The sequence below is a fragment of the Electrophorus electricus genome, chromosome 20, assembly GCF_013358815.1.
Source record: "Electrophorus electricus isolate fEleEle1 chromosome 20, fEleEle1.pri, whole genome shotgun sequence".
In the NCBI taxonomy this organism is placed as follows: domain Eukaryota; kingdom Metazoa; phylum Chordata; class Actinopteri; order Gymnotiformes; family Gymnotidae; genus Electrophorus; species Electrophorus electricus.
Window position 1 is genome coordinate 3,110,392 of NC_049554.1, and position 13,007 is coordinate 3,123,398.

General features: G+C 37.1%; 2 protein-coding genes across 2 annotated transcripts; both read left to right on the top strand.

Annotated features, from left to right (window-relative positions):
- The first annotated feature begins 2,699 nt into the window (after nucleotides 1-2,699).
- Nucleotides 2,700-5,950, top strand: chia.1 (chitinase, acidic.1). The gene is made up of 10 exons (XM_035520593.1): nucleotides 2,700-2,757; nucleotides 3,078-3,282; nucleotides 3,469-3,525; nucleotides 3,749-3,914; nucleotides 4,117-4,241; nucleotides 4,354-4,477; nucleotides 4,564-4,746; nucleotides 5,026-5,142; nucleotides 5,313-5,439; nucleotides 5,742-5,950. Exons 1-10 carry the CDS (start codon nucleotides 2,700-2,702, stop codon nucleotides 5,948-5,950), a joined length of 1,371 nt encoding a protein of 456 aa, XP_035376486.1.
- Nucleotides 5,951-9,893: 3,943 nt separating this feature from the next.
- On the top strand, nucleotides 9,894-12,665 carry chia.2 (chitinase, acidic.2). Its single transcript, XM_027028414.2, has 11 exons — nucleotides 9,894-9,918; nucleotides 10,004-10,030; nucleotides 10,134-10,338; nucleotides 10,439-10,495; nucleotides 10,631-10,796; nucleotides 10,921-11,045; nucleotides 11,255-11,378; nucleotides 11,585-11,767; nucleotides 11,851-11,967; nucleotides 12,157-12,289; nucleotides 12,400-12,665. The coding sequence occupies exons 1-11, from the start codon at nucleotides 9,894-9,896 to the stop codon at nucleotides 12,663-12,665; spliced, it is 1,428 nt and encodes a 475-aa protein (XP_026884215.2).
- The last annotated feature ends 342 nt before the right edge of the window (nucleotides 12,666-13,007 follow it).

Below are 13,007 nucleotides of genomic sequence, written 5' to 3' on the forward strand. Positions count from 1 at the left end.
AATTTGCTTCAGTTCCTTCAAAAATTCATTTTTTTTTAAATTAAATACACATTTTAAAGTTTGTATTTACAAAACTTGACAGAACAGTACAGGTTAGTTCTTTTATCTGCCATTGACCCCGAAGGTGTGTTATACACACACACAGATACAAATGGTGTCTTGCATACACACACACACACACACACACACACACACACACACACACACACACACACAAAAGGTTTGCCTTGCATACATGCAAACACACATGCACAGAGATGTATGAAATATACTCTGTTCATTTGAGGATCAGTATTGTACTGCTTATTGAACCATTTCACTTTTATTGTAACTTGTTTACCAATTGCCAAAATGATTTGGAATTCAAACTAAGACTCACAATACTGAAAGAATTTAGAAAAGGTTCAGCCACAAATAATTACAATCCATGTAAAGGAACACTGCCTGTTAGAAGATCAGCTGCACTGTAGAAATTCACCACACTCCCTAATACATTATACTCTCCACATCAATTATCTTGTCATAACATAGAAACCTGTAAAACAGGTGCACAGGTTTGGTCTATGTTGTTTGTTGGTGCTTCATTTATCCGCATTTTCCATGGGCGTTCATCTGAACACCACCCAATGCTTCCTTCTCCTGAGACTGACTGTACTTTGCTGTTGCTCTGTCTCATGATGCAAAATTCTTTACTGCTACACACCACCCATTTAATCGCCTCTACTGATCCGCAACATTGGATTCCAGCTTATTAACTGTTATTGTTCATGAGAAACCATCTGTAAGGCAACACCGAGCAAGTACTAAAACCATCAGAGGTTGGAAAATATTGTCTCTGATTCTGAAGACACTTTGTAATCCAGTATGATCATTTTGGTTCTCCAGGTTTTTGTAATCCATCTGATATGTACAATAAGTCTCATGTATAACCTTTGTATTGTCATAGCATTGCAAAGAGGCTGTCTTAATTGCTGTTCTAGGATCAATTTTGTCCAACCATAATCTGACATTTTACCATCCACCTGGTCTCAGATCAGGAAAAAGTGGCCTGTTTCCTCGAATGTGTTTCTTTTTCAAGGAATGATGTGTGTAAGGAGTCTTTTGACTGACTAGTTCAGTATTATCTTCTTGAGTCCGTTTGGGGGGTCTCTTTGAACTACCGCATACCCAAACCGTCAATGTTCAGTTGAGCATTTCCAATGTGAACTGAATGAACCTACTATATGGAACTTGTAAATATTCTTCAATAAACACCTTTTGATTGTATTTAAAGGAAGCATGTCTGTGTATTTTACATTCATATTCATTTGAGTCTACCACTAATATCCAACAGAAGTCCTAGGGATAGTGTGTCCTTACTGCAGAATAGCTTCTGGAGAAATCAATACTGAATTCAATATGAATATATTTATAAAGGTTCTTAAGATATTTCCTCTTGATCCATTTGCTCTGCCCCCTGCCCCCCATTAGTGTTTCAGTGAATTTAAAAAGAATGAATTCACTTAAACCCTTGACATTTTTAAATTTAACATTCATTTTACATTTTATGTCATGTCAACAGTTCTTTAGCAATAAGCCTTCTCCTTACTCCATGCCTAACAGCATCTACATGTGGAATGCAAAACTGTTACAAAACTGAACATATTAAAGGCAGGCCACAGTTTTCAAGGGTGGTAATGGTCTTCATGGCAATTCAGATGAACCCAAATAAATTCCTCTTGCAATAATTATTATATGTTTATGGTGCCTTTGAAAGGGTAGTAGTCTACCCTTTTGTAACAGATTCATCTCATCTTGAGATAGGGACACAGAACATCAAAATTCCACAACACCTAAAAAACCACTAAATATTTAAAGATGTCTAAAGATTTTTGAACTACTTGACCAGCATTTAGACTATGACTAAGCTTTTGGGCAGTGCAACAATAACTGACACATTTACTACTGATGACCATGTTTCTCGTAAATGTAATTTAAAAATGTCTGCATTAAGGTTGGTTGAAGAGAATGATTAATGCAATATTATGCGCTCCATAAATGTTTTTTAGGAATTCATCAGTTATCAGTGTATTTCCTGCTTCCTGAACATTACTTATCACCTGTACTTTGGTACCCATTAATATTAGCTAAGTATAAATGAGCTTGAACTTGTTCAAGTTACCTCAGAGGATTCTTTGGGAATGAGACAGGTAAAAAATAATCATTTACTAATTGTAGTTTCAGGGATGACCAGCAAATCTTACTAATGCACTGTGTATTTCTCAATGTGTATGATTGTGCTATTGTCAATCAGGATTGGAAATGATGACCATATTGTACATTTATTTCATGTGAAAGTGACTAAGTATTTAAGAACAGCTTAGGCACATGACATAAAGTAAATAAATAACATAAAAACTGCAGTGACAAATAGTTTCCCTCAATAGGTGAAAGTAAACATTTCTCTGTTGCTAAGAATATAGTTAAGAATATACAATAGTCTGCAAATATAAATATATTACATTTATTTCATACCAAGACATCTTTTATTATTATGTATATTGACTGTTCAATACATGTGTCTCTAGGTGGCTTTCTAGAATCATCTGGAGGGATTTAATATCACAATGTCAAAACTACATCTAGCAGGTATTTTGATATTTATGACATCCTCATTTTTAGTTTACCTGCATTGCATTTGTGTTTCTTTCTGTTAATTCATGCTTGTTTGGCTTCACCCTGTCATAGGACTGGGACTCCTCCTTACACTTCAAATAGGTAATTTAGCACTATGCATTTATATTTTTATCCATTTAAAGAATCCTATCTCTCTCTTTGTCATTTGTCATATATATATATATATATATATATATATATATATATATATATATATATATATATATATACTACAGTACACTGCAGTTACTCACTTAGAATCTTCTTCATATATGTGTGTGTGTGTGTGTGTGTGTGTGTGTGTGTGTGTGTGTGCCAAATGATGTATATGTAAATTAAAATCAAATCATATTACTCTAACACATAAAACATAAGGATTGGTGTGATATCAACTGTAGCTGAAAATAAATATTTTCTTATAGCTGCTTCTACCAAGCTGGTGTGCTACTTTACCAACTGGTCCCAGTACAGGCCAAGCAGTGGAAAGTTCACATCTGGAAATGTGGATCCATTTCTTTGCACGCATGTCATCTATACGATGGCCACTGTCGGCCCAGACCACCAGATTGCTACTGTCGAATGGAACGACGAGATCATGTACAAGAACCTGAACAACCTGAAAAATGTGTGAGTGTGACCTTACAGTGACTAAACAGTGTATTTAATATAATTTTCAATAACCATGTATGGCTGCAAATATTCAAACTGTGATTGATCTACAATGATGGTGCATGTTATTAATTTCACACTGATATTTATTTTAAAAAGTTTTCTAAAAAAAAAAAAAGTGATGGAATTTTTTCTCCTTTTCAGAAACCCCGTAATGAAGACACTGCTCTCAGTTGGAGGTGTGTTCATGGGTTACAGCCCGTAGGTATCACCCAAATAAACTTGTCATAAACTCTACCATGCATGCTGCAAGCATTTTATCAACCTTAACAAACACATGATATGATACAAATATGTTATATACCTCACTTACTCTGATCAGGAAATATCAGAAATGAAAAAGGAAGTAGGCTATCATGCCCAAATAAAAAGATCAGTCTGTCTTTCAACAATCACAGCAATGTCACACAAGTGACTCTTTCAGGTTTATTGATATGGTGGCCAATGCAGCCAACCGTGCGACCTTCATCCACTCTGCCCTGCTCTTCGTCCGCACTCATAACTTTGATGGCCTGGACTTAGCTTGGGATTACCCTGGGCATAATGGCAGCAATGCAGAAGACAAGCAGAGATTCACCGCACTGATTCAGGTGGGTAGGCAACATGCTGAGCCGCTGACTGATCTCTGCAAGATGGTTTTAACTTGGAATACACACCTGTCAGCATCTACAACTTGTTAATGATCATGTCTGTCTAATTCATTTTTTACTGTTATCATAATTTGCATGGCTTTTGGGGAGTAGTACCTCATGGTTTGATGTTGAGTGTATTGTTACATCACACAATTTGCAGGAGCTGAGGGCAGCAATCGAGCAAGAGGCCTTAGACACCAAGAAGACCCCACTGCTGCTCTCTGCCAAAGTGGCTGCCTTAAGGAGTGTCATTGATATTGCTTATGAGGTCCGTGAAATCTCAAGGTATGCTGAGATACTTGAGACTGCATCAGTGTACTACTTTATTTTGAAGACACAGGAATCCATAAAAGGTCAGCAATGTTTGCACCCTATATCTTAACTTTTGTCTTTACAGCGAGTTAGACTTCATCAGCATCATGACTTATGACTATCATGGATCATGGGAAAAAGTCACAGGACACAACAGCCCCCTCTTCAAGAGCTATTTGGATAAAGGAAGCCACATGTATCACAACATTGTAAGAAAAAACCCACAAGCCACATTTAAAAAAAGCTCAAATGTGCATCAGAATTAAGATGTGGCCTTCTCTCTCACTCTGCTCAGGACGCCAGTGTGTCTTACTGGATCAGTAATGGAGCTCCAGCTGAGAAGCTACTCCTGGGTTTCCCACTTTATGGACGCACATTTCTCCTCAGCTCTACTGAGACGGCTCTTGGTGCCCCCGCCAATGGCCCTGCCGCCGCGGGTCCATACACCCGTGAGGCGGGTTACTGGTCCTATTATGAGGTAAATGACCGCAGTGGCTCCATTTATCCTTAATTCTGCACCGATGCATTTCAGTGGAAAAAAAAAATCTAGTTTGTTTTTTTTTAACTTCAATAAGCATAAGCAATGAAATTAGTTCAAAAACAGAGATAGATTAGTATGAGATTTCTTTTTTTTTGTTGTTCAAACTAATGATAACTATAATATTTAGTTGATGATAACTAAAGTCTTAAAGAAATGGGTGATAACGGTAATGATAGTAACAATATTCGTAGTGATGAAAGGTTGTCTGCTCCATAGATTTGCAGCTTTGTATCAATGGCTAAAGTAGGATGGATTGATGAACAGAGTGTTCCCTATGCTACACAAGGAAATGTCTGGCTGGGATATGACAATAAAGAGAGCTACTCTGCCAAGGTATGCTAGACTATACAACGCAATCAATGACAGAATTTAGTGCAGTGATTTATTTCCTCTGTTATTTAATTATGTATTTATGCATATCTTACCTGTCGTCATATTGCAATATCTTATCGGTCTGTTATATCAACCTCATCTGTTCTGTCATCTGTTGTGTTTGTTCTCAGGTTCACTGGCTCAATTCCATGAATCTCGGTGGAGCATCAGTGTGGACCCTTGACCTTGATGACTTTCAAGGACAGTTCTGCTCAGATGGGGCCTACCCCCTTGTTAACCATCTACGTAACTCTCTTGGTAAACAAGCTGTATTGATTTAAGATGCCTGGGCCATATCTCTCTTTAGTTAGACCATATGTATATTACTATATGGATTTCTTATACTGATTTGGTATCAATGAATAAAGTTTCACCTGAGTGCTATTGCTGAACAATAATCATGTACTCAAGATTTTTCATTAGTTGCTTTTGCAAATCTCAGTCACAGGTTTATGCTCTTAATATATGAAGTCATCAAATGTTTAAACCAACCTTAAACCAGTTGTAATTGTTTTTGCCATCATTAAGTACATTATGTAACAACATACGTCTGTCTGCAGGTTTTCCTCCCAAGCCGACCACCACTCAGCCTCCGACCACCACCCCAAACCCCATAACCTCCTTCTGCACTGGAAAACCTGATGGCCTGTACCCTAACCCTGCTGATGAAACCACCTACTTCCAATGCTTTCGAGGGAACACCTACCTACAATATTGCCAACCAGGCCTGGTCTTTATTGACGGATGTAAATGTTGCAATTGGCCATGAGGGGAACATGTTGTCTAATATATGATCAATGTCTAATATATATTCAAATCAAAGCTGCCTCCCTTTCACAGAATTCAACATTCAACATTGTTGAAAATGTCAAAAATAAAACTTCCAATAGATATTTGAAAATGGTTAGTGATTGACAACATGGTTAATGTTTTGTACTTGCGTATAAAAATATGCAAAAATGTAAGTGCAAAAAGGAAACATGAGGCAGACACAATCCGTGCAGGAAGGCTGCTGGTGTGAACTCAAGGTAGGGTATTTGGTGTGGGGACTTAGTAGCAGTGGGTGCCTGGTTAAATATGTGCTGAAACACAGGTCCCTGCCTTCTGAAGCCTTGTAACCTCCAACCCTGGGGAATCACAGTTGCTGAACACAGTTGCTGAACAGATATAACAGAGTTATCATAAAATAGAGCAATGGACCATATGACTTGAGTTGAGAAACATTCACAATGATTAATTTTTTTGTTAAACAGAAAAAAAAATGATATGAATTATCTTGTTCTATGTGTTTAGTGAGACATGAGATGTTGGGACGTTTAAATCTTGTTCTATTAACGAAATAATAACAACGTAACAAAGGTAGGGAATTGGAATTACAATGGAAATGAAAGTAATCATAATGAGTTGTTATAATGGCATGGGCCAATGTTTATGCATCTTTTGTGTTCAGCAAATTGAAAAGGTGAGTTATATTACAAAGATGAAAAACCGTGAAATTGGATAGAAAATAATGAGCTTTAAAATTAAGAAGGATCTCAAAGATTACATCAAGTTTCTGCAATAAGAAGTGGGGAGTGCTGACAATCATCCCATCAGTATTAAAGGCAAGATCAGAGATCTTAGGAACTGAGGACAGAGACCAGTCAGTAAGACTTTAAATTTGTCAGTGCTCATTTTCAGAAAACTGGAGTTCATACATAGATTTAAGCGAAGAGGTCAAGATTTAGGAGTGGGTGGTGGTTAGGATACAGTGGTGATGGTTAGGAGTCTGTACTGGACATCATCAACACAACAGTTATATTGGTGATTTTGATGATGTTTGATATGATGCACAGGTAGTGAGAGACCACTCCATTATTACTGCTAATTGGTTAATTTAAAAATTGTTGTGCTGTGCCTTTCTCAGAATTACTCACAATGGTTTTGTGACTACACATTACAAAACAGGGGGCCGGGGTCAAAACTAGCTGTTTTCTATGGTCATGATCACTGTATTGTTCCAGGTGAGCAGAGCACACATACAGTACTTAACTTCTAAATAGAGAAAGTAAGTAACAATTTACTGGATATAACGTGTTTTTGGCAAAGGCCTTGAACTGTAGACTGTAGTGTAATGTAGCACACATATCACCACCTATGTAGTAAAAATTAATGTAAGCCCATAAGTGGTCTTTTCAACAACATCATTGTTTAGCTATGCCATTAAAAGGCACATCACATGTCCAAAAGGAAAGAACAAAATCACAAGAACAAAGAATAAAGCAGAATGGTCAGACAGATGATACAGGAAAATGCCCAGCACCATGACAAGACTTCACACTGAAAGAATGCAAGAGGATTGTAAAAACACTGGGGTACACTGGGTAACCCCGAACAACTGAGACAAGGGGAAGGCATACAGATGAAGGGGACTCAGAACTCCAGTGAGACCAACTTCTAGTGGCCAAAGGTAGCATTCCCCCAGAGTCAGTGTGACAGGCACTGTTAGTTTCTGTCATGTTATTCAGCACCAGTGAGTAGATGTAGTATTTGCTACCAGCAATGTGCACCAGCAGTGCATTATTCTTTTTTAGATTTAGAATAAATTGTTTTGTTTTGAATTGCTTTTGAATATGAAATGTGATGTGACTGAATGTACATTCTTTGAAGCTGTCAGTGTATACAGGAGAAGTTTTCAAAGCACGTTTTTCCAAACTGTGCTTTTAAATAAAAAATTTATTCAAGTAATTTTACATTTATTGTACTGTATCTGTGAGACTTTCCATTTTGGCAGAAGAAAATATAAGTCAGTAAAAAATAAGAGCGCCAAATGGTATTAGTCAAACACCTTGTCTGTCCACCTAGCTGAATGTACACCATTAATCACAATAGCTTCAGGCACAAGAAGCACAGCTAGCAAGCATAAACAACTACTCATGAGCATTCTGTTTGTTAATCCAACTGGACAACTTTTGGGTGAAACCTTTGTGAGCCATTTAGCCTCAGGGAAGATGTACTTAATGTGATTTTGGGCTTACTATTACTGTCCAAGGGACATGGCTCCATGCTACAAAGCAAAGCCATCAGGTATGTATGTATCTCTGGATATGATTATTACCAAATGCAAAATATAGAGTTTAGAATTCAGTGAAGGGTTCCCCTTTTTGGTACGTGAGTGAAAAAATCTCATGAACGATGGTACCATGTGAACTACCTTAGTAGATCCTACCTATCTGTAATGCTCACTCACCTATCTCTTTATTTCTTTTTAATAAAAATGTATTTCATATCTGCATGTTCTAATTACCTTTAGGTACACTTTATAAGTGTACTTTATAAGATAAATAATCTATTGGTGATTAGTTTCAGAACCAGACCCTTATCCCTTTCAACTATCTTCTACCCCTTACTATACTTTGTTGATCTAAAATCCTAGAACAGATCATCTTAAGGATGCCTACTAGCAGTCTTAAAGTCATGCCAGGCAGTATTCCAAAAAAGGTTTTAAACAAGCCTCACATTCTGGTCTGTTTTAGACAAGGACCAGCCCTTAGAGGATATGTATGCTAATTTTGAAACAAGTTCTCTTGTTAGCCAGAACAAATTACAGTTGCATAACATTTATTACAGTGCAGTTGCATAACAGTTGCATAAAACAATTCAAGGTGTTCAATAAAATAACAGGGTTATGGTGATCACCTGAGTCTTCTATTTAATGTGTACTATATATGGCTTCCTAATCTTAAACAACTGTGTAATAACAATAAAACAATAATATGCATAAAGTTGATTAAATAGAGGAAGAGCTAAAATATTTCCTGGACCATTAGAGCAGTTACACTGTATTAACTGTCCTGCATTAATAAATAACGTGATAATATAGACGCTGGTCTAAAATGTGCAACTGTCAGCTTGTAGATAAATGTGTTTATACTAAAGGTAAAGAGCGTTCCTTATAAACCAGAACACAGCTCAGATAATGCCATACTTTGAATGTCTTAAGACAGATACTTAGTCTGAAGTTGGAAATGTGCAAAAATCAATTAAGACTTCCTGCAGTTACTATTGATCTTACTAAATTGCTGCTGTTATTTAGACTGCAATATTTCTTTTAGAACTACAACTCTTAAAGCATTTACATGATGAAATTTAGCTGAAGTTTAACTATAAACACAAGCATAAGACAAACCAGAAATGTTTTGCATGAATGTTCACCTGCTGCATTTCACATACATACAAATACATTTTTGAGATTTTTTAAAACCTTGTATATCTAACTAAATGGTTGTTAATTGTCTAATACAACTGTACATCAGCTCTGCCAGCTTCTTCCTGATATATGTCACAGTTAGGAATATAATTTAAACAATATATTACACATTATAATGCACAATGGTTTCATGTCATCAGATTATCCCCTTTCAAAAGTTCAAAGATAGGACAGAATTTTGTACTCTGACAACATGCTATAACTGAGTCCGTTCAGTCCACAGTTTACAGTAGATATCTTATCTCTGGACGTGCTAATAAACATTTCAACCCTTATCTGATTATTGAGGACTCCAGTCTACCAGGTGCTTATTTAAACTCAGTGATCTAAGGGTTTGCTGGCCTTTTTGCAGATGAATAAAGGCGTTTTCAGCGTCTAAGAGTACCATTTCAAAGTTTGCATCTATCTACATACCAGTAGAGACAGTGTCAGTGCCGCTGAAAAACATTTTGCTTCCATCAAAATGGCTAGGCTTACGCTTTTAGCAGGTATTTGAATTTATTGTTTCCAAGCCTGTTTCTTAATATTTGAATAATTATACTGTTTACTAACCTAACATCTCCATGTTACTAGGCTTATGCTTGGTGCTATGTCATTTTGGTGAGTCACAGAGGATTTACGTACCTATCAATGAACTATATCAATCAGCATCTGTTGAACTTATTCCAGCATAATTTAATGAATTTCTATCTTTGTTATGCAGCATATTCTGAAGACCTGGGATGTTATTTCACCAACTGGTCCCAGTACCGACCTGGTATTGGGAAGTACATGCCTTCCAATGTGGATCCCTTTCTCTGCACCCATCTGTTTTATGCCTTTGCTATGATTAACTATGCTAATGAGATCGTCACATATGAATGGAATGATGAGACCCTTTACGAAGCCTTCAATGGCTTAAAGAACAAGTATGTATGACAAATAGATTCCCAAATGCGTAACTTTGAAGAAGGTAGCCATTTGCAAGAGTGTATGTTTTCTTGATGTATGTTTTCTTGATCAATGCAGGAATCCTGGTCTTATAACTTTTTTGGCTGTTGGCGGATGGAATTTTGGCTCAACCCAGTGAGCATTTTATGAATTATTTTACTTCACAAGTAATCCTAAAAGTACCTCTGAGTTTCAATCATTTGCAACTGGATAACAGTCTCCATGCTTATTACAATGCAACTCATTTAAATGGTTAAAAATCAACCTCAGGTTCTCTATCATGGTGTCCTCTGCTGAAAACCGTCAAAAGTTCATCCAGTCCACCATCATATTTCTGAGGAGATATGGATTTGATGGTCTGGACTTGGACTGGGAATACCCAGGCTCCAGAGGCAGTCCTCCAGAGGACAAGCAGAGATTCACCCTGTTGTGCAAGGTAGGTCTGATGACTTAATCCTAGTCCATTTAAACCAAAATAAACCGCTGTAAATGTGTTCATTTAAGTGGTGTGGTAATGTTCCTGGGTTTCCTCGCCATCCCTGCCTGCTTCAATTGTTCAGGAACTGCTGGAAGCTTATGAGGCAGAGAGCAAAGCTACTGGGCTGCCTAGACTCAGGATTACTGCTGCTGTATCAGCTGGCAAAGATACAATTGATGCTGGATATGAAATCGCTGAGATTGCCAAGTAGGTGGTGAAGTGGTATAATTCACAGACAGTGTATTTCTGTGAAATCTGTGCTCTATACAGATATCTGCAAATCTTGACCAAGAAATAATTCAAATATATTAGAAACTAGAAACAAGCAACTATACTGGTCAGGATAGCATTAAAACAGTTGTGAAGACTTTGTTCACTCTTCATAACATTAATGATTATTGTGTCTAAAACTCTAGATATCTTGACCTCATCAACATTATGACCTATGATTTCCATGGAACTTGGGAGAGATTTACAGGACACAACAGCCCCCTCTATCAAGGAGCTAAGGATGAGGGAAATCTTGCTTACTTCAACACGGTAATAACTCAGAAATGAGGCTTTCCAGATAGGATTCATGTCTTGATTTAAATATCCTTGTGCTGAGTTTAGGGATTTTAAATCTTAAAACATTCACTTATAAGAAGCACTGGGATATCACCAAATATTTCTAACCTAACCGACACTGATGTAGAAACTTATATTACCCACCCAATCCTGATATAATATTTGTCCCTCATGTTAAGGATTATGCCATGAGATACTGGAGGGACAATGGTGCCCCTGTGGAGAAACTGAGGATGGGGTTCGCCACATATGGTCGTACCTTCCGTCTGACTTCCTCAGATACCGGAGTTGGATCTCCAGCCAGTGGACCTGCATCTGCTGGAGTCTATACCAGAGAGGCTGGCTTCTGGGCCTACTACGAAGTACTGGGCAAATAAGATGAGAAAAGGGTTTGAACTAACATTTCCCCCCCAAGCTATTGGTTTATGCTGTTTCTTCCCCATAGATCTGTGGCTTCCTTCAGGGAACTACACTTCAGTGGAGTGAGGATCAGAGAGTACCCTATGCCACCAAAAGTGGGGAATGGGTTGGCTTTGACACCAGAGAGAGCTATGAAATCAAGGTACTTTACAATTTACAGAGCAGGAATGAAAAATTGGGTGGGATAAAATGTTATTGAAAATAGACTACAGAATATTTTCAATAGAAAGAAAATTTAAAATAAAAACAAGGGTGCTAACAAAATTATTCTAATATCTTTTCAATTTACATTTTATAGAATCCTCAGTTTTTTTCCCCTTCTGCTTCATAGATCCGCTATCTGAAAGACAACAAGTTTGGAGGGGCTTTTGTTTGGGCTCTGGATCTGGATGACTTTGCTGGTCAATTCTGCGGGCAGGGGAACCATCCTCTCATAAGCCACCTGAGAAATCTTCTGGATATCAGTAAATTGATCATATTCTTTGTTCTATGTAATATGTATCTGATTTTCCTTCTACAGAAGACAAAGAATGCTGCATTCTGAATTTCTCACAACTAAATATATTCTTTTCAGAAGTGCCTCCGACACCACCTCCACGACCCACCACCACCCGCAACCCTAATGACCCGACAACCTTAAAACCCACCACAACCACTACAACTACCACACATAAACCTAAACCAGGTTTCTGTAATGGAAAGCCCAATGGAATGTATCCTAATCCTGATAATCCCAACAGATATTATGATTGTGTAAATGGTGACACCTATGATAGAAATTGTGGACCTGGCACAGTATTTAATGACAAATGTAAATGCTGTGCCTGGACTACTAATTAAACTCTAGCTACTGTACAACTGATTCCCACACACTCCACCTATGTAGTTTACGAGTCACTTTATTTTCACCTTCTGCTCCCTCTTTTTTATAGCTTTTTTAGAATATTTGGATAGTAGGCTTGTTTGTGATTATTTGTGTGTGTGTATGTGTGTGTGTGTGTGTGTAAATCACCATTTAAAGAATAAAGTTTAAATTTATTATTTTATTGCATTTGTAAATATTTCCAAAATATTCAATTTATGTCAATGAAATCAGATAAAGCACCAACAAATGCATTATATTAGTGCATTATACTGCATTTCTTAAAAGTATTTTTAAACATACATATAAACAAATGTATT